Source organism: Phytophthora sojae (assembly GCF_000149755.1).
Source record: "Phytophthora sojae unplaced genomic scaffold PHYSOscaffold_3, whole genome shotgun sequence".
NCBI classification, from domain to species: Eukaryota; Oomycota; class Peronosporomycetes; order Peronosporales; family Peronosporaceae; genus Phytophthora; species Phytophthora sojae.
The window spans coordinates 6,336,571-6,355,715 of NW_009258117.1; the positions used below are offsets into that span (position 1 = coordinate 6,336,571).

Consider the following 19,145-nt stretch of genomic DNA (forward strand, 5'->3'; position numbering starts at 1 on the left):
GCCCGAGGAAGCTGACCATCGCCGTCAAGCCGCTCTCGTGGGGGTCCAACCAGCGCTCGATCAGAGACATGGAGCGGCGAGCGAGCGTGCTGGACCAGCCCTACCGACTCGTGGACCCGTTCCAGATCGAACGCGATGAGAGGACCCACCAGAAGCCCACCTACATCTCCAACGCCATCCACACATCAAAGTACACGCTGCTCAACTTCCTGCCGCTGTGTCTACTGCAGGAGTTCCGGCGGGTACGCAATCAAATAGGTTTGATCCTGCTTGAAAGACTAACAACTTCCCGTTCCAGTCGGCGAATTTGTATTTTCTAGTGATCGCCATCCTGCAGTCCATCAAACAAATCTCGCCGCTCACTCCGGTAACGGCAATCGCGCCGCTGGTTATGGTGGTGTGCGTTAGTTTGCTTCGCGAAGCCATTGAAGATAGGGTGAGGACCAAAGCGATCTGACTGTAAGTTGTGACTACAGTGCTGCGCTGACTCGCTTGTTGATGCGAATCGCAGAAAAAGCGCTCGTCCGATGGGATCATCAACGCAAAACCGGTGGTAGTTTTGCGGAATTTTGAAGAGCATCATGTCGTGTGGGAATCGATTCAGGTAAAGCGGGAAGAAATGAGCGACTTGTAAGAAAAATCTCATTAGTTCAAATGTTGCATCCACAGGTTGGCGACCTCGTTCGAATACACGAGCGAGAAGCGATCCCCGCAGACGGAATCGTCCTCGCGAGCAGCGAAGAGAATGGTAAGGGACTGGAGTATTTCCTTAGTGGTTATTGGTTGTGGAAATTGACATATTTCCGACCTTTTAGGGTCCTGCTTCATCGACACCAGCAATTTGGATGGTGAAGCCAACTTGAAATCGCGGGAATCGCTGCGAGTGACGGCAAAATTCGTGTTCGACAAGACTTCGCGCGACAAAGCGAAATTCTTCATCAAGTGCGAGCAGCCAGACCAGGATTTGTACCGCTTTGCCGGGAACCTCTCGGTCGACGCCAAGATGTACAGTCTCAGTGAGAAGCAATTCTTACCGCGGGGCTCCACGCTCATGAACACCAAGTGGGTCATGATGCTCGTGGTCTATACAGGTACCAGACATTCGTTTCCTGTAATCGAGATTGACCTATCACTAAGTTTTTTATTCAAAATGTTTAGGTCACGACACCAAAGTGATGAAGAACGCTCGGGCTGCGCACCATAAGCTCAGCCACCTCGAGATCCGCATGAGTCGGACCGTGGTGTTCGTCTTCTTCATCCAGGTGCTTCTCTGTGCGATCGCAGCGTGCGTCCACCACTTCAACTTCAGCAACACGCAGATGGAGTTGGTGGGGAATGACCCCACGACGAAGCTCGAGGGGATTCTGCTCTTCCTCTCGTTCGTCGTGCTCATGAACACGCTCATCCCAATCTCCCTCGTGGTCACGGTCGAGATCATCAAGACGGTGCACGCCAAGTTCATCACGTGGGACAGCAAGATGCGCAACAGCAGCGGCCAGGGGGCCATCGCCAACACGTCGTCGCTAACGGACGAGCTCGGACAGGTCAAGTACATTTTCACCGACAAGACGGGCACGTTGACCCAGAACCAAATGGTCTTCCGCAAGTGTAGCGTGGGTGGGGGCGTGTACATCGCCAAGCACAAGCGTCCGCTGCTCAGCGGCGTCTCCATCTCGTCTCTCGATGCTTTGGGCACTGGAGCCTCCGCCGCTACGACGTTCCACAGTGACGATGTCCAGCCGAACGAGCTGCCGACCGTCTCGTACTTCCGTCGACTGTTGAAGAATCCCGATAGCACGGAAAGCCACCTCGCGCTGGCGATGTCACTCTGCCATACGGTCGTGTGCGAGTACGACCGATCGACTGGAGCGTTGTCGTACAATTCAGACTCCCCAGACGAGTGCGCTTTGGTTCGTGGCGCTGAGGCCATGGGCGTTAAATTGTTCGAGCGGTGCGGCCATAAACTCTACGTGGCGATTACGGAGGAAGCCCGACATGGATCACACGTCAAGACGGTGACGTATACGCTCACGTTTCAGATCCTGCGCGTGGTACATTTCTCGAGTGACCGGAAGCGCATGTCGATAATTGTTCGGGATGAGAACGGAGGCATTAAAGTCTTCTGCAAGGGCGCAGATAGCGTCATACTGGAACGCTGCGACCACTTCTTGTCGAGCAAGGACGAAACGATGGCCCACGTTACCCAGTTTGCCGAGGAAGGCTTTCGGATTCTGCTGTTTGCTGAGCGAGATTTGGTTCGTAATAACTTGAATGGTGAGTTCGTACTGAAAGTTTGTGCTGATATGTCGATTTCTATGATTTTAGGATGAAAACTACTATAGTGCGTGGGAGCATCGGTACGATGAAGCCGAGCTGAATATCCACGCGAAGGAATCGAAGACACAAGCGCTGATTGACGAGATCGAGCAGCATTTATCGCTCATCGGCGCCAGTGGTAAGTGAAACAGGGGGTATTTGACATGCATAGCTCAATCTCATAGAATGCCGATGTTTTACGCTGCAGCGGTCGAGGATAAACTGCAAGTTGGCGTTCCAGAGACGATCTCCCTCTTCCAGAAGGCTGGCATCAAGGTAAACGCTTGATTTAGAGTTGCATCCCTCGCCCGCCCCTCTCACACTAACGCTCTTGTCTAGATCTGGGTTTTGACAGGAGACAAACTCGAAACTTCGTTGGAAATGGGCAAACTCTGTCGAGTTGTCACTCCGAAAATGCAGGAGGTAATTATCCAGGGAGCTACGCGCAACGAAATGACCCACCAGTTAGAGAAGGCTCTCCAAAACTCCAAGGTAAGCCGGGTTCTCAAAAGTTACCGACGTTGGCTGGTAAGCTGACGTCTTCTATGCTCTCCAATTCAGGAAAGCCAAGCCGTGCTCATCGACGGGAGTGCTTTAACACTCGCACTACTCCCGACCAACCGCAAGAACTTCTTGAAGCTGGCGTTGCAGTCCGCAACTGTCATCGTGTGCCGTGCGTCACCCATCCAGAAAGCCCTCGTAGTAGAACTCGTCAAGGCAGGGGTGCCCGATGTCACGCTAGCAGTGTAAGCGTCTTTTACTACTTCTCATCCGGTTGAAGAAGTATCTTACCAAACTTTTCGATACGTTTCACGAATTCAGAGGCGATGGAGCCAACGACGTGAGCATGATTCGAGCAGCTCACGTGGGCGTGGGCGTCATGGGGCAGGAAGGAATGCAAGCCGTCCGAAGCGCTGACTATGCTGTCCAGCAGTTCAGTCACTTGGGGCGGCTTCTGCTTTATCACGGTACGCTACCACGATGTTCTTCTTTTTTACCAGTAAAGGGGTCAGCATGACGGTAATTATTTCGTTTTGGCGAGCAGGCCGATTATCGTATCTCCGTACAACGCAGTGCATCGACTACTTTTTCTACAAGAACATCGTCTTCACAATGCCCCAGTTCATCTACGGCATTGCATCGGCATTTTCAGCCCAGGTACGGCAATATTTTGACCTAAATCTTTCGACACGAAAACGAAAACTTACTTGGTACTATGAAACGAACTGCAGACCTTCTTCTGCGATATCTACATCACGGCGTACAACGTCGCGTTCACATCCCTCCCCGTCACGGTGCGGGCTGTCATGGAGACGGATCTGCTCGAGGCGATCGCTGCCAAGTTCCCGGAGTTGTATCGGTTCGGGGCTGCGGACATGTTCTTCTCCCCGCACACAATGGCGAAAGCCTCGACACTGGCGGTGGGTCACGCAGTTATCACCACGGCGATCCCTCTCCTGCTCATCCGGCACGACAACCTGGGCGAGAGCAGCTCCTTCTGGGGGGCCAGCGTCGCGTCCTTCTTCTACATCGTCCCGATCGTGCACTTCCAGATCTTCTTCGAGACGTGGAACTGGACGTGGCTCGTTGGGCTCACGTACGCGCTGTCCCTGGGCGTGTTCTTTGCGTCGATCGCCGTGTACGACCACTTCACTGGAGACGTCGAAGGGGTTTGGAGGACTGTGGTGGTCACCCAGGGCTTCTGGCTCGGCTTCTTCCTCGCGTCAGTCGCCTGCATCCTCCCCGTCGTGGCCTACAAATGGTACGTCCTTCTCACCGCTACTTCTACTTACTATGAGCTACAGGGTCTAACCATATTGTACGCTATAGTTATGAAGAAAACTTCGAGACGTCCAACCCGGTGCACATCCTCCGGCGTACGCGGCTTCACAATAAGGTGCTGGACTCGTCGCGGGTAGATGCGATGGGCTCCACCGACCTCACGGTGTCAGTAGTTCCTCGTCCGCACTCCCCGAGCAATAAATAATGACTATAACTAAAGTGGCTTTGGTACAAACACATTGCGATCTGCTGTCTTATCACCAATTCACTTCAACATGAGCGCCTCGTCACATTTTGTGTGTGTCGCTTCGTGACAAGACGCTTCTGGGCCCATGGCGTTCCTCCGGCGCAAGAAGCCCGTGATCCGCGTGCCCACGGGCAAAGACGCCGTCAACTTCCGTAAGCTTCTGTTCCTGCCCATCCAGGACACGGAGGATCTGCTCACGAACCAGGCGTGGGAGCGGGTAAAGCTCTTCAAACACTACCAAAGACTGGGCCACATGAACTAAACTTTGATACCTTTGCAGCTGGACTTGCGATGTCTGACGCTCATGAAGACTAAAATGCTGCGGGCGTCCTGCATCGCTCGAGGTTTGCCCAAGAAAGGGGGTAAGCGGACGCTGGTGCAGCGATTAACCGCCTCTCTGACGGAGCAGCGGACTGCAGGTGAGTGGGCATGGATGGAGTACCCTTTGCTTTTTGCTGTAAACTTACTTCATCGTTATCAGAGATTCGACGGCGACAAGAGGAAGAAGAGGAGTATCAGCGCCAGTTGGACATGCTGGGAGGGGTCTGGTCGTTTGGCTCGGGGTTTGCAGGCCAGCTAGGACATGGGGATCTGGAGTCGTCAGCCACGCCACAGATCATAAAAAAACTCCGTGGGCGCAGCATTGCCCACGTATACGCGGTACGCTAATACTTCACTGCTAGTTATTGGCGAAAGAAACGCATTCATGGTTTTTTTTAATGTTGTGGCAGGGCTTCGACTCGGACGTGGCGTTCGCTGTGAGTCGGATTGGAGACGTCTACGTGTGGGGCAAGAGGACGGGTCCTACGGGTCTCCCACCGGGATCTTCATTGGCAGCGTTAACGAAGCTAACGTATGGTCACGATAGCGACCTGGATTCGAGCGATGACGAGGGAGCGGAGGAAGGAGAAGCGAGGGCTACTAACCAACAACCGAAGCACGAGCGGACGGAGAAGAATGGGGAGGAGCGAGATGAGGGAGAAGACCCAAATGAAAGCGACGATGAAGAAGAAGAAGGCGGCGACGAGGACTTCGTGCATCCGGTTAAGTTGCTCGCTCTCTGTGGCGAGGGAGTCAGCCACATCGCTGTGGGGCGGGTGCACTGCTGTGCGAATACCAAGGATGGAGACGTCTACACGTGGGGGCAGAACGACCACTGCCAGTTGGGCACGGAGCCTGTCCATAATCTATCGGAGGCGCTGTCCAAGAAGGCGCGAGTCCGCTACGGAGTCGACTCGATCGAGCCTCGACTGTGGGAGCGGACAGTATCGGAGACTTGTGTCGTTACTGCTGTTGATGTGGGGACCAACCACACCTTTGCTGTCACCGACAAGGGCGAGATGCTCGCGTATGGCGCAACTTACAACACGAACGACCACTCGAGCTTAGCACGGAGTATTGCGAAACTTCAAGTTAGTCAGGTGAGCAAGTTTTTCATGAAAAAGGGTGAGTACGGAGGCTAATTATTGTAGCTACCTCTTTGTAGATATCTTGTGGGGCCATGCATGCTGGTCTGGTAACAACGGATGGACAAGCATACACGTGGGGAAGCGGTGACGGTGGGTAAGGCCCTATGTTGATGGAAATTATGGGGCTTTCACGACGTCTGAACATTTATCTATTGGTGATTCAGCCGTCTAGGCCATGGCGACAATACGTCCTATGTCAACCCAAAGCTGGTGGAAGCGCTGAAGACCGACGTCATTGTAGAGATCGCGTGTGCGTGCTGGCATACGGTGGCCGTTGTGCTAATCCCCCCACTGTTGAAAGGAGGAGTGGTGCGTGGCGATACATAAAGCTTATCAACCAAGCGGGCTAACTGACCCACTATTGGCCCAGGTTTACACGTGGGGAAGTGGTCGACTAGGGCAGGTACAGCCTTTATGAGGAAGGCCTTTAGATGGAGAAAGACTGACGTTCTAACTGTTGCTGGTAGCTTGCTCAAGGAGGGAAACAAATCTCCACTCTACCGGGTCTCGTGACCGACTTTTTCACCACTCACGCTCTCATCAAGAAAGTGTGTGCCGGGATGTACCACAACGCAGCGCTCTCAGTAGACGACGAGGTCTAGATCACTACCTCTATCCGAAAGCCAAGTAGCACACTGTGACGCTAACTAGCTCCTTTTGCACCAGGTCTTTACATGGGGGAGCAACACCAACGGATGCCTGGGTAGACCGGAAGAACTCGGAGACCTCGAGGAAAACTTCTGCGCTGTACCCGGTCGAGTTGAAGGCATGGAGGACTTCGTCGGCCGCCCCTGCTCAAGTTCGTTCCAATCCTTAGCGCTATCCAACGCGAACTCAAAGCTAACTGACCTAAATCTGCTGTGCCTTAGTTGCATGTGGCCGCGAGTTCACACTAATCGCCACCAAGCCGTACATCGGACCGACGCGGGAGGAGGTGGAGCGCAGGAAGCAGGAGAAGATGGAGCAGTCCGAGAGCATCGTGCGGCAGACGACCGTCGTCAAGGACGAGAAGCGCGACCAGCTCCAGAGAATTCGACGGGACAAGCACGCGACCATAGTGGCGCTGCTCAACGCCAAGTTCCCCAGGTGCTCCATCTGCACGACGGGCCTCATCTGTCCAGGATTCCAGCCGAATAGCGAGAACCCGACGCTGTGCAGGCACTGCATGCACGAGAACCGCAAGCACCAGGACCAACGCAGGCCAAACGACAGGACGGTGACATTGGATTATCTCACCCAAGCTGTCGACAAGTTAGGCATCACCGTCGACTTCAGCGATATCCCAGACATTGAACTGGAGGAGCAACTTGAATTTGAACTGGAGGAGGACGAGGAGTAAGTAAAACAAAATGCAAGTTTCTTAGACAAATCTTGGACTTTGCCGGATGTCGAATGACAAGGAAAAGGAAGCGAACATTTCGCTTTTTACCAGACACCTCGAAGTACTAAGGATGGATAGTGACGAGTGGGAGTTCCTGAAGCCTTGGCATGTTGCACTGCGTGGTGCTTTGACTGGACGCGAGAGAATGCTGGCGACTTTAATCTGAACCTTGCAGTGATCCGTTCCCCTCCCAACTGAGTTCACCCAACAGTTTTGCTTCGACTTCATCGAGATGCAGCAGCAACAGTACTGCAACAGCTGGGAGAAGCCATCGAGCTGTTCGCCTTACTTTCCTTTGTGAACAACCGAGCATTCGCCGAGCTCATGATAAAGTCGACGGGAATACGTGATACGGTGCTCGAAGACCACATCTATTGCCCATCCTGGAGACTCCAGCTGGTTGGAACTCTATCGCCGAATGACCCCGCAGGGGGCCCTACTCCAGTCACCTGGGCAACGTTGTTCGGATTTCCGTCGGAGTGTTCCGAGTACTCCGCGGAGTTTCATGCGGAAGTCCAGAAAGTAAAGTCACGCGGTCCCAAGGAAACGAGTGAAGGGAATTTCCAGTCGGCCATTTCGTGGTCATGCAACGTTCAGGATTCCATCGTGCTCGGCCGACAGGAACTTGGCGAATCTGATGGCGGGATGAGCGAAGTTTCGACGGACTTTCGCAAGTTGTTGGGTCTTCAAGCTCCTGCTGTTGCCCAGCTTCGTCTCAGTAGCGAGAAGGCAGCGCTGCTTGACGTCTGGCGGAAAACACCTCCTCTTCCCGAACCACCAAAGTGTAAACTCGTGTGGGCAACAATGCCTTCACCGTCGGATTTCACGGATGTGGTCGCAGCTTTGGCTCGAACGCCAACGTCGTGGTTTGTGCTAGATCTGCATCATGAAGCTTGGGTTGCAGGCCCTTCTCAAGACGAGATCAACGCGTTGACAACGCTGGCCTGTGGTCGGTCATATTGCATGGCAGCTCAGTTACGTCTCGGGCGGAGTATGGGGAGATCGGATTGTTGTGTCACTCGGTCCCGGATGAAGTTTATGTCACCGCCTTGCCGGCGGTTGCTGGAATCGGCCCCGAAACTCAGTTGAAACTTATCCAGCTCGACTCGATGAACCCCGAGCGGTGGGGGTGGTTGGTGTATGCTCTCAACTACAGAGCCCCCGATGTACGAAACTCCGACAGTTATACTGTTTTAGATCTGACAATTGAAGAGAAATCGCTGACCAAAGCGGACATGTCTGCTATTGTGGCAGCGCTGGAGACCGGGTATCCACAAGCAAGTCGGGAAAGTGAGCGTATGTACGGGTTTGCCGATGTTGATGAAGGAGCGCAGCTGGGTTTCTCTGAATTCCTGAACGATAGTGGCAATTTCCAGGTTGCATCGTGTAATTTTCGATGCCGCGCTTCTTACGAAGCAGCTAATAGTGGCGTTGTGGATATCGTTGTTCCGGGGTATGGGGTTTGCACAACAAAACTTGACGATTCAATTCAATTCACCCCCGATATGGATAAACTTTACGTGGAGAAGCACCGTATTTGCGAGTGTTTAAACTTTTATTTCGACAGGATTGATGATATTGTGGATTTACTGAGGGTGCTCTTTCGTGGCATTCGCAGCTTGTCGATTCACGTGTACGACGGTAGCGAACACCAGACTGTGGTGGATCTCAGCGTGTTGTCTGCTGTGTGTCCACGCTCAGCACGAGCAACTGTACTGTGGCTGTGTTGACTCATTGTGAGGCGCTGCGTACCTGGCCTATTCAGATGATGGTCATCGCAGCGACGGCCACAGTCTCCGACCTAATTGCAAGTCTGCGGAACTCTGCGCTTCGGATGGCACGAGAACTCGTGAATTTGAACGTCTCGCCAAGAAAAATCGAAGGCTTAGCGAGGAGGAGAGGAGGAGTATCGACGCTCTCGACGGAGAGTCCTTGTCAGTCACGAAGGAGAAATTCCCTAGGTCGGCGAAGGCTGCACTGATAAGTGTCGTGATGAGGGGCCATGCAACGGAGGATTTGAAGGCAATTCGCCACATTGACGCCAATATCCTGAGCCTAATATTCGTCTTCGCCTCGACACCAGCGCGAAGAGAAGTGTACCGTTACAATGACGCGTAAGCCAGCGTTTTATTTGAAGATTTGTTTGTGTCGATTGGTAAGCTCAAGTCATCGAACATAACTTTGATGCTCCTTGAAGCTAATTCATTCACGATTCTCCATGCGTTATTGAGATTTATAAGGGTCACTGCCACTTTTCAAATACGTGCTCTAGTTGTGGGCCAGCATTTTTATTTGTTTAGCAGTGCTCCAATACTACCAGCCACGTATCATTGAGTTAGCTGCAGCACGTCGAACGACATCTGCAGTGCTCCATACCCAGCATTGAGCAGACCATCCGTACCCCGAGAGACGTCACTGCGTGGCACAAACTACGCGCAAGTTAATTTCCAACGGAAGTCTAACTCCCGCAAAGCACAACAAAATCAAGTGAGTAGTATCATAGTACTTACTTTCACGAAGAAGTCGTACCAGCCTCGAATGGTGTCAATAAACAGCAGCAACATGAGGATGGGCACCATCGCCGCAGCACCCGTCTGTAACTTGTCAACTGCCTCCTTCACGTCGCCTTTGAGCTCCGTCTTCCTCAGCACAAGGCCCACAATAAACCACATAGCGACCAAAACCACGACAGGATCTCGGCTCGCAATGTTCAGCATGACAGCCGCAGTAATTAGAACCCCCATCAAAGTCGCGTAGACAGCAAAGCTGAAGTACCGGCCGCCAACTTGATCGCGTCAATTGCGTTCTCGGGTCTTTGCTGGAATCCGTCGTCCATCTCACCGTAGCAGGGGATTGACTTAAACCTCATCAGTGTCAGCGCGATCGGGGCCAGGTACACCCGAAAGCTGCCGAAGAGCATGAAAAGCATCAACTGGGGAAAAGAACCCAAGAAATGACGGACGCAATGGCCTTTCCTCCTATGGAGTGTTAGTACCAGCATCAAAGTCATTAAGCGTGGGGAAGTGTCGACAGTACGCGATGTTTTCGTCCACATCTTGGAAGAGACTCGTCGATGCTTTGGTTTCGTGATTCAACTGCTCGTACTCTTCGTCGTTGCCCTCGCCATAACGATGCTGTGCTTACTTTTCTCCCATGGACACTGGCCGTACGTGACCTTGGCGATTCTAGTACCGGGATGGTGCTTGGCGCTGGCTTCCTATGTGGGGCTGGAGGGCAGGTGCCAGTGGAGGATCCAGAATGCCATTGACGCGATCCAGTTTACGATGGACAAAATGGCACTGCGTCTCTGGTTCGTGTGGCTCACGGCCGCAGTGATCTTCTCTTTCTAGCAGCGTACATTCAAATTCGTGATCCAGTCGTGGCGTGGGTGGCGGCCTGGTTATTGTGGGTCTTGTCAGGAGGAAGACCAAGCTCGAAGGCGACGCGAAGGAGACGTTTGACAAGTTGCAGACGGCTGCCGCCACAGTGGTTGCACCCTTATTTGTCGGAATACCACACTGCCTAATACATGCATCCGCAAGAAAACCCATCAGTAAAACGATAGCCACCAGGGAGAGAAACTAAGCCGGTTCCATCATTTACACGCTCGTGGGATGTCGGATTGGCTTCTTTCGTCGCACGATTCACAGTAACGATGGTATGCATAACAAGCGAAGCGCAAAACTTTTTCTGCGATTGTCCTTGCACCTCTTCTGTGCTGTGGTGTTCGCTCTTGCTCCGTGGTATGCTGCGCCCTACGATACCGATCACCAAGAGACGTACAATCTGCTGGCTCCACCGGACTACGTATTACCGACGTGCTGATTCCTGATGGCAAACGCTGTAAGCAGTGGCATTGGCATGCATTTCTGGCCCGCGCAGTTGCCGACTACAGCACGGGCAATTTTTCTCGTTAAGCTGCTGATCTATTTCATCGGCGCTGCGTTGATCATGTTAAGGTTGTTGTTGGGATTCATGTTCTTAGGTTGTATTTGACCCCCGTCGCGCTAACACTGCTGCTTATCAAGACTGCCCCCGTCCACGACGACGACAACGAGTTGGACTGATACCAACGAAGACCACAGACTCCCCGGAATGCCATTGACGCAATCAAGTTGGCGATGGACGAGATATCGCGGCGCGCCTGGATCGCATAGCTTGTGCTTGCCCCACTGTTTGTGGTGGTGCTGGTTGTCGACACCCAAAACTAACTAACTGACATGCTGCTGTGTGTAGTGATGGCTGTCCAGACGCTGACAAGGTGCTGTATAGGCAGCCGTGTGAAATGATAAATCCGTGGTCAATCAACTAGCTGCGGCGAACAATTGGCCACAGTATACTGGCCTCTGCCATGATTCAAGTTAGATTTCAACCTGGTTCATGCCACGAAGTGATAACTGTCCAGACGCGGGCAATCCGGGACTCAGTGCTGTACAGATAGCAGCGTGAAATGACGCTCGAAAAGAATTTCCAATCCTAAATCCGTAAAATTGGTCAATCAACTACCACAGGGCCTTCCCCATCATTCTAGCTAGCTTTAATGACCCCATCAACGAAGAAGCGGGGAAACCATCAGCATTAACGCGCCCTTTCAATAGAATCAGCTCATTTCTCGATTCTGTTGCTGCTTGAGTTGAGTGCCCTGGCCTCTAGCATGACGTGGGTAACAGGAGAAGCGCTCAACTTTTTTCTCGGCGTGTTCTTCCACCTCTGTTGCGCCGTGGCGTTTGCTCTTGCTCCGTGGTATGCTGCGCACTACGACACTGATGGTCAAGACATGTACAACCTCTTAGCTCCGCCGAACTTCGTACTGTCCATCTTCGTTTTCCTCCTGACAAGCGTTCGAAGTGGTGGTATCGTGTTCAAGCGCCAGTATACATCACTCATAGGCAGAGTCTTCGACCGAATCACGGACAACCACTGCATTGGTGTGCTTTCGCTGCTTACGTTCGCCGGCTGCGTGGCCCTTTTCCTCCTGTTGCTGGGCTTCATGCTCGTCGGCAGCCTCCGGGTGTACCTGGCCCCGGTCGCGCTAACACTGATGTGGTACAAGTCAATCCCCTACTACGACGAGCTAGACAACGGACTCCAGCAAAGACCCAAGAACGCGATTAACGCGATCAAGTTGGCAATTGACGAGATATCGGTGCGTGTGTGGTTCACATGGCTGACTGCCGCGACGATCTTTTCGTTTATCGACATTGCTCAGTTCCTGGAGGCCCAGTACTTCAGCTTTGCTGTCTACCTGAATTTGATGGTGGTCCTCATCGCGGTGGCTATTGTTCTCTACATTTCAAGTCGAGATCCGGCCGTGGCTTGGGTGACTACCTGGTTCATTGTGGGTATTGCAGTGTGACGCGAAGGAGACAGTTGAGACGTTGCAGACGGTGGCTTCGGCCATCGCCCCCATATTTGCGATAGTGCTGGCTATCGACACCACCCAAGGTTTTTACGACTTCTTTGTGAAGGTGAGTGCTTCGTTTGCTCTCGTTTGCTCTCGTTTGCTTTGGTTTGGGACGGATTTCCAGTGCTAATCTATCTACCTGTTCGTAGTTTGTGCCACGCAGTGATGTGTCTGGTGACGCAGATGGCCGGCTCAATGCTGGGTACGGAGCGGTGTGAACGGACATTGTCGATGACCCACCTGGGTAGCCTACGGATACTAGTAGGGCGAATCGAACCTGCGTGAAGCTAAGGCTAAATCTCGTTGGAAATTTTCTCGACTTGGCAGTTCGAAATGGTAGAACTTATTGCCACTTCTTGCTTCGCTAACTTATTGCTTACACATACCATCCACGTAATACAACGTCGCCCTCCTACTGTTGGCACCAGGATAGGACTCTCTGCTTGATCACGCCGACAGCTTCTTGTAACAATAGCAATTGACGCTTCCGACCGATATTCCCTCCCGAAAGGAGGTCCAGGACGTACAAAACAAGCGAAGCTGCGCCAAGCAGTCGGATGGAGGACGACTTGATCACTTTTCGCTGCTTCGGAACGATGATATCCCGCAGTAAGCAGCCAAACGCTAGCCACAAGCAGACCTTGCTGAAATCGATGTAGCGCGTCAACAAGCGGACCCAATTCTGCACGGCTGACCAACTGAGAATACGGCTGGACTTGTGCTTGTTGTGGTTCGCCTTCATAACTGCGACCCACGAAAGAATATCCGCAAAGTCCACTACTCCATTGCGGTCGTAATCCAGAGCGTCAAGATATCGATCAGCATCCGCAACGCTTATCTTCTCGCCTATGGACGGCGAGTAGGCATTGATTAGACGGCATCGGGAGCACCAACAGACTATGAACACTTACCGAGAATATTCAGGATAAACTGCGATACCTTGGTAGAGCTCAGCTCTAAGCTGCCGTCCGTGTCCATCAACGAGAACATGAGCTTGACCGTATCAAGTTCTTGGTTGGTGAGGAGCTGTTGGCAAGCAGAAAGCAGTCCACGTGTTAGTTGATATGCCATGGCTTTGGTCTTACCCAACGCTGACCCGTACACTGGGTCGGCCGTCTTCTCCCTCCTGTGCCTCATCCATGTTGGACAAGGACGGTCTGCGAACAATTCGCGGAGGCGAATCATGGCCCGACGCATGCGTCGACTTGTCCTCGACCAACTCCCACTTTTGCACTTCATCGTCGAGTACTCTTCGAATAGCTTGCGGGTGCATTTCACTTGTCAAGCGCCGACGTCGATCTGCACAAACGATTCCTCCGCAACACTTCGTCATTTAATGGTAAAATACCAAACCGACTAACGGCCTTACCTGCTGGACTCTCGTCGTCTGAGTCAACAACATCCACAGGCGTAGCAATAATATCACCACTGGCAACAGGAGGATGTGGCACACTTACGGCATTCTTGTCTGCCTTCTGTCCATCCGACAGCCACAACACTTCCTCGAAAAACTCCTTGCTGGCTGGTAGGAACGGCAGTGTTTGGTTAAATAGGCGCCACATATCCGACCCCCTCTCAGAGCTCGCAATCGGTGGAGCTGGATGCCCCACCGTCTTTACTTGCTGTGTTTTCCACGAAAATGGGTCATTGCGAAAGACCAAGTAGCCAGCCTGACCATCGATCAATATCATAAGTCGTAGTAAATAGGCCAATAGCAGAATCCGTTGCTGTAAAAAATAACGCACCATATTTCCGTAGCTGTCGCAGTAGTTTGGTGCTGAGAAGACAGTGATCAGTGGTGGCATGGACTTGTCCTGTCGAGTGTCGAGAGTCCGAAACTCCTCCGAGTTGAAGTGAAACATGAAACCCTCGTCCTCGTACTCGTGCGCTCGCAGCATTGAGATCAGTTGGTTGTTGGCCAAGAACTCGAACATTGCCGCCGCATTGAAATAGTACGAGCAACCCCGTGCCTACAATTTTGCCAGCCGACACAAATTAGATAAGAGAAAAGTTTGTGAACATTTCCTTAATCTGGAGCCGCACCTGATTGGGTTGCCATGACGCCTGAGTGTCCACTTCGTCCGCGTGTGTGAGAGGGTCCGCCCACAGCAAGTCGCATAATAGTCCAGTGGTAGGGATTTCTCGACGTCGATCAATGGCTTGAATGTCCTCAATAGTCTTCAATTCAGGTGAAATCCCCCCATGCACACAGAGGATGTTGCCTCGAGGGGTGGGTGACAACGCAGCCACTGGCATCGACTGGAAGCAGGAGAGGAAATGGTAGTACGCCGAAATGCCATACTTGACTCGACCTGTATCAAGTATCCAGCATATTATTCGAAAAGCTCTAACCCATATTATGAATACACGGCATAAATTAATAATACGTACACTCGTTGCGGAACCCGTAGAAAGAGGAGATGGACTCGCATTCGTGATTACCGCGTAGCAGCACCACTTTGTCAGGAAACTGTTGGGTGGGCATCAAGTTAGTGTAAATGGTTAAATAGAAGTGGATAATGTTTACTCGTACCCGTATCTTCAGCAGCAGCAGGTAGAGCATGACTTCGCAGGAGAAGGCGCCGCGATCCACGTAGTCGCCCAGGAAGAGCAGCTGCACGTCGCGCTCCTGGAGTTCGGCCACGCCGGCCGCGTCCATCAGCTGCATCAGGTCGAAGAACTGGCCGTGGATGTCTCCGAACACTGCGCAAAATGAACACGTAATCGTCGTTTAAAAAGTCACCAGATTGAGATTTATGGGCTCAAAACGGCAACTTGTCCCTGGTACAGTACCGTAAGTTGAAGCTCGCTGCGGCACGGCCACCACGTTGGGCTCCAGGCCCATGAGGAACTGCGCCTCGTGGATCACGCCCAGCGCGTCCTTGACCGCCAGCGCGTTCTGCTGCTCGAAGGCCGCGCGCACCTCCTCCAGCGACAGCAGCACCTTGGTCTCCCGGCGTCGCGGCATGGTCCAGATCAGTCTCACCGAAAAGATACTGAGGCGCGCGCTAAGTACGAAAACGGTTAAAACACCGAAAGGGCGCGAGCACTTCAACTTGCTGTCCGGCTCTCGACTGGCTGGTGGCCACGAGGGCGCTGAGGCGTGGCGTGCGTTGGTCGCCAGCATGGAGAAGAGGAAACGTGTCGCATGAGACCCGCGCACCGCATTCAGGTCGCAGGCGGAGGATCCAAGTTGCGCTGGCCTCGTCAGTTGCTGGGCGCTCGCTCGAGTCGGCAATAGCGTGTCGACTGAGCTGCAGCGCCACATGTTTCCACTGGATCTCACACTGCAGGCTCCATCCAGTCAAAGGCTTGGCGAGAAGAAGAAGAAGGAGCCACAACACAGACAGGTGCAATAGCTTCATCTGCAGGTGGAAAATCTATGAACATTTTGTTAGGCCGTTGCGGCGGTGCGGCTGGAGAATTTCAAGAAGATCGCCAGTCGTTTGACATTTGAGCGGCAAAGCGTATCCACACCCGATGTTGAATCGCAACAATACGATCAGTCGACCGCCACTACCAGGCCGACAGCCTCCGCCCATACTACAAACAAGCCCTTTAACGTATTCTTCGCCTTCAGCCTCGAGGCCCCTGATTCCCCTTTCTCAGCCTCAGCCTCAGCCTCAGCGCTCGCTGCCTTCTTCTCAGCTGCCCACGCCCCCCACCAGCAGCACCAGATCCAGGTCTCCACAGTGCAAACCGACTATCTGGCGCGCTCCACAGAGCGACAGTCCGTCATTCCCCAATCTGCCGCCTGCCGCACACGAGACACAATTCACCTCCCTCCTCCTACAGGCGATGGCCGAGCGCAAGAGCAAGAGCAAGAGCCGCCGCAAGAGCCCGTACTGCACCCGCCGGAGCAGCAGCTTCCACAGCCCGACGCCCGCCTCCAAGCGCGCGCTGGAGCCGCTCTTCGAGTCGCCCGACGCCAGCCACAGCTTCCTCTCCGCCTCCGTGAGCCTGTCCCCGAGCCTCTCGCCCCGCCCTGCGCCGCCCTCTGACCGTGTGCTGACCTTCCTGCAGAGCGCGCGCGACCGCGACGTGCCCGTGCGCTTCGGCAAGTGGAGCGGCGCCGAGGACACGTACCTGGCCAAGCTCGTGGCGCTCTTCAGCGACGGCCTGCTGGCCGACCTGGACGCCAAGACGACGCTGCGCTCGTGGCTCGCGCTCATGCTCAACTGCTGCCCCATGCGCATCTCCAAGAAGCAGATGCACGGCCGCGGCTTCTCGGGCAAGACCAAGTTCCGGCACAGCAACAGGGCCGAGCGCATGACGCAGGACAGGCACCAGCAGCTCCTGCAAGAGATCGAGACGCTGCGCAGCGCCTTCGTCCGCGCCTGGGCCTTCGAGGAGATCCAGCGCCGCCACGACTGCCGCGACAGCATCGACGACTGGGTCCTCAAGCTGCAGCAGCTCGTGCCCACGCCCAAACTCATGAAACCCTTGAGGGACGACAAGAAGAGCAGCAAGCAGAAGAACAAGACGCCCAAGACGCCGCTCGTGGAGATGAGAGCGACCCGTCCAGAGCTGGAGAAGGGCAAGGAGCAGCAGAAGGAGAAGAAGAGCAAGCTGCAGGAGGTGGACGTTGCGCCGCTGGAGCCGGCTCCGATCCCTGTACTTGCTACTGCAGCTGCGTCTCCTCCGCTTCCAGTTGCTTCTGTTGCTGCTGCTTCGTCTTCAGCGCTGGTGCCTGCGAGTTTTAACACGGCAATGGCTCCAAGTTACCTCGACGAGCCTGTGAGCTTGGGCGAATGGCTTGCGTTGAACTCCTCCGGTCGCGGGTATCAGTGGAACGACGTCCAGAGCGTGACCCACGTCGGCGAGGCGAGATACACCTACTGCGAGGACGAGATGCAGCTGTCCGTGCACTTGGGCGACCAGCAGAACGTCTCCATGACGCGCAGATCGTCCCGAGTCGTGATCGACTTCGGAGCGCCGAGCTGCTGGTACACGGGCGAGGAGCCCAAGCGCTCGTCCTTCTCCGACTGCATGCCGTTGGGTGACACCGACCTGGTGGAGGCGGAGGCTCTGCTGGCAGACTCGGGCGTGCTTGGCTGGGACGACGCGTCCCCGATCTCCACCCCCTACACGACGTACAGCCCGCCGTTGAACCTCCTGTGAAGCTGTGATGGCTCTGAACACCCGCCCCCAGCCTCCTCGTACGAGCTGGCGGAGCACGCACGTATCTGGTAGTTATCATGTTCCACCTCTGTGTGTCCCTCTTGACAGTAGTTTAACCAGCGTCTTTGAACTCGTGAACAAGTTTCTCCTCTTATGCAGCAGACTGCGCCTTGACCGCCTCAAGTTGGTGCATCAATCGAGCGATCTCCTTGTGCAGGTGCTTGAGCTTCTTCTGTTCAGCCAGGATGGTGTCCCCAGCGTGGTCCCGCGACCGGATCTTGGCCAGCTCCGCTGCCATGGCTCCCACCTTCGCCACCGTGCTCCAGTTACTGGACAAGATCTGCATCACGCGCTGCTCACTCGCTCGGTCTTCGTCCAGATCAGCGGCTTTTCCCCCAGAGAGCTTGTTGCGCGTGGCGCCCATGCGCATCCGAGCTGCCGCGTCCACGCGATCCACAGCGGTCGTGACGACGGTGGCGTCGTGCAGATTCCCCCAGTCCGGACGCGGCGTGAACGCGCGCTTCAAGTGCGCTGCCTCCTCTTCCAGATCCTTCAGGTCTTTCTCCACGGCGACGCGCTCGTTGTTCAGCTCGCGGAGCTGCGCGCGCACGTCGAAGATGGCCTCGGTGCGAGCTCTTACGTAGGCCTTGCGGTCTCGCTGCGCCTCCTGGAGAACCTGGTTCTTGGCCAACGCCAGCGTGAGACGTGCGAGCTGGTGCTGTGTCGAGGTCTTGGAGCCCACGCGACCCGTTGGCAGCAAGTTGGTGGAGGTGGACAACGTGCGCAGATCTTCCAGTCGCTTGGCGCGCAGCTTGTTGGCTTGCTCCTCCCGCTTCACGTCGCCTGTCGTGACCGAGACTAGCTGCTTGAGCTCGCTACGACGCGTGTGCAGATCGTTCAGACCGGCGCGGAGATCGTTGCACGCCCACATGCGCAGATCCTTCCGACGCCGCATCTCGCTGATTCCTTCCCGAATCGTGGCGGTCCTGGCGCTGACGTCAACTTCATCAGGGGCGCTCGAGCTACTGCGTCTCCGCTCCACCACTGGCGAACCCCCATGAACGGCGGACTCCATTGCACGAGCCACAGCAGCCTGACACTCCTGAATCATCTTGGGAAGATCATTGTTGTGCTCTTCAACCTGCTTGATCTGGTCGCGTAGCTGCTGGCACGCAGCTTCCTCCTCTTGGAGCATCGCCTCCGTGCCTCGAAGCAACTGCGAGTAGAGGATCCTGGGCTGAGCAGCCACTTCACGCTCACGATTTGGACTCGGACACGCAAGATCATTGCTGTCGTCAGGCACAAACGACCGCCAGCATGCAGCCTCCAGTCCAGCCAGCATCTCCTGGGCCCTTACAGCATTGAAGCTGGCACTTTTGTCGCTGTGTGAGATAGCCAGCACCGCTTGTCGGAGCTTGTTGAAGG

At 54.3% G+C, this 19,145-nt stretch overlaps 7 protein-coding genes across 7 annotated transcripts; 4 read left to right on the forward strand and 3 right to left on the reverse strand.

The window, feature by feature from the left end:
* Window positions 1–68: 68 nt before the first annotated feature.
* Window positions 69–4,303, forward strand: PHYSODRAFT_497688 (hypothetical protein; the record flags this gene model as incomplete). Its single annotated transcript, XM_009525699.1, has 14 exons — window positions 69–242; window positions 299–436; window positions 512–604; window positions 670–748; window positions 816–1,091; window positions 1,159–2,255; window positions 2,326–2,455; window positions 2,525–2,592; window positions 2,656–2,808; window positions 2,878–3,062; window positions 3,139–3,284; window positions 3,359–3,474; window positions 3,549–4,078; window positions 4,147–4,303. 14 exons carry the CDS (start codon window positions 69–71, stop codon window positions 4,301–4,303), a joined length of 3,342 nt encoding a protein of 1,113 aa, XP_009523994.1.
* A 127-nt stretch (window positions 4,304–4,430) lies between these two features.
* Window positions 4,431–7,153, forward strand: PHYSODRAFT_491910 (hypothetical protein; the record flags this gene model as incomplete). The annotated part of the gene is made up of 11 exons (XM_009525700.1): window positions 4,431–4,562; window positions 4,626–4,764; window positions 4,827–5,005; window positions 5,077–5,203; window positions 5,258–5,757; window positions 5,832–5,908; window positions 5,979–6,123; window positions 6,185–6,217; window positions 6,282–6,410; window positions 6,481–6,613; window positions 6,684–7,153. The coding sequence occupies 11 exons, from the start codon at window positions 4,431–4,433 to the stop codon at window positions 7,151–7,153; spliced, it is 2,064 nt and encodes a 687-aa protein (XP_009523995.1).
* Window positions 7,154–9,522: 2,369 nt separating this feature from the next.
* PHYSODRAFT_329265 (hypothetical protein) lies at window positions 9,523–10,115 on the reverse strand (the record flags this gene model as incomplete). Its single annotated transcript, XM_009525701.1, has 3 exons — window positions 9,523–9,624; window positions 9,706–9,890; window positions 9,971–10,115. 3 exons carry the CDS (start codon window positions 10,113–10,115, stop codon window positions 9,523–9,525), a joined length of 432 nt encoding a protein of 143 aa, XP_009523996.1.
* Window positions 10,116–11,849: 1,734 nt separating this feature from the next.
* On the forward strand, window positions 11,850–12,817 carry PHYSODRAFT_262843 (hypothetical protein; the record flags this gene model as incomplete). The annotated part of the gene is made up of 3 exons (XM_009525702.1): window positions 11,850–12,515; window positions 12,547–12,663; window positions 12,749–12,817. 3 exons carry the CDS (start codon window positions 11,850–11,852, stop codon window positions 12,815–12,817), a joined length of 852 nt encoding a protein of 283 aa, XP_009523997.1.
* Window positions 12,818–13,011: 194 nt separating this feature from the next.
* PHYSODRAFT_492613 (hypothetical protein) lies at window positions 13,012–15,567 on the reverse strand (the record flags this gene model as incomplete). Its single annotated transcript, XM_009525703.1, has 9 exons — window positions 13,012–13,445; window positions 13,511–13,625; window positions 13,702–13,898; window positions 14,053–14,269; window positions 14,345–14,569; window positions 14,643–14,911; window positions 14,991–15,069; window positions 15,133–15,302; window positions 15,393–15,567. 9 exons carry the CDS (start codon window positions 15,565–15,567, stop codon window positions 13,012–13,014), a joined length of 1,881 nt encoding a protein of 626 aa, XP_009523998.1.
* An 830-nt stretch (window positions 15,568–16,397) lies between these two features.
* Window positions 16,398–17,033, forward strand: PHYSODRAFT_490370 (hypothetical protein; the record flags this gene model as incomplete). Its single annotated transcript, XM_009525704.1, has 1 exon — window positions 16,398–17,033. A coding segment is annotated over one exon (636 nt), but the record flags the coding sequence as incomplete, so codon positions are not given.
* A 463-nt stretch (window positions 17,034–17,496) lies between these two features.
* On the reverse strand, window positions 17,497–19,062 carry PHYSODRAFT_557415 (hypothetical protein; the record flags this gene model as incomplete). Its single annotated transcript, XM_009525705.1, has 2 exons — window positions 17,497–18,675; window positions 18,784–19,062. The coding sequence occupies 2 exons, from the start codon at window positions 19,060–19,062 to the stop codon at window positions 17,872–17,874; spliced, it is 1,083 nt and encodes a 360-aa protein (XP_009524000.1). The 3' UTR covers window positions 17,497–17,871.
* Between the last annotated feature and the right edge of the window lie 83 nt (window positions 19,063–19,145).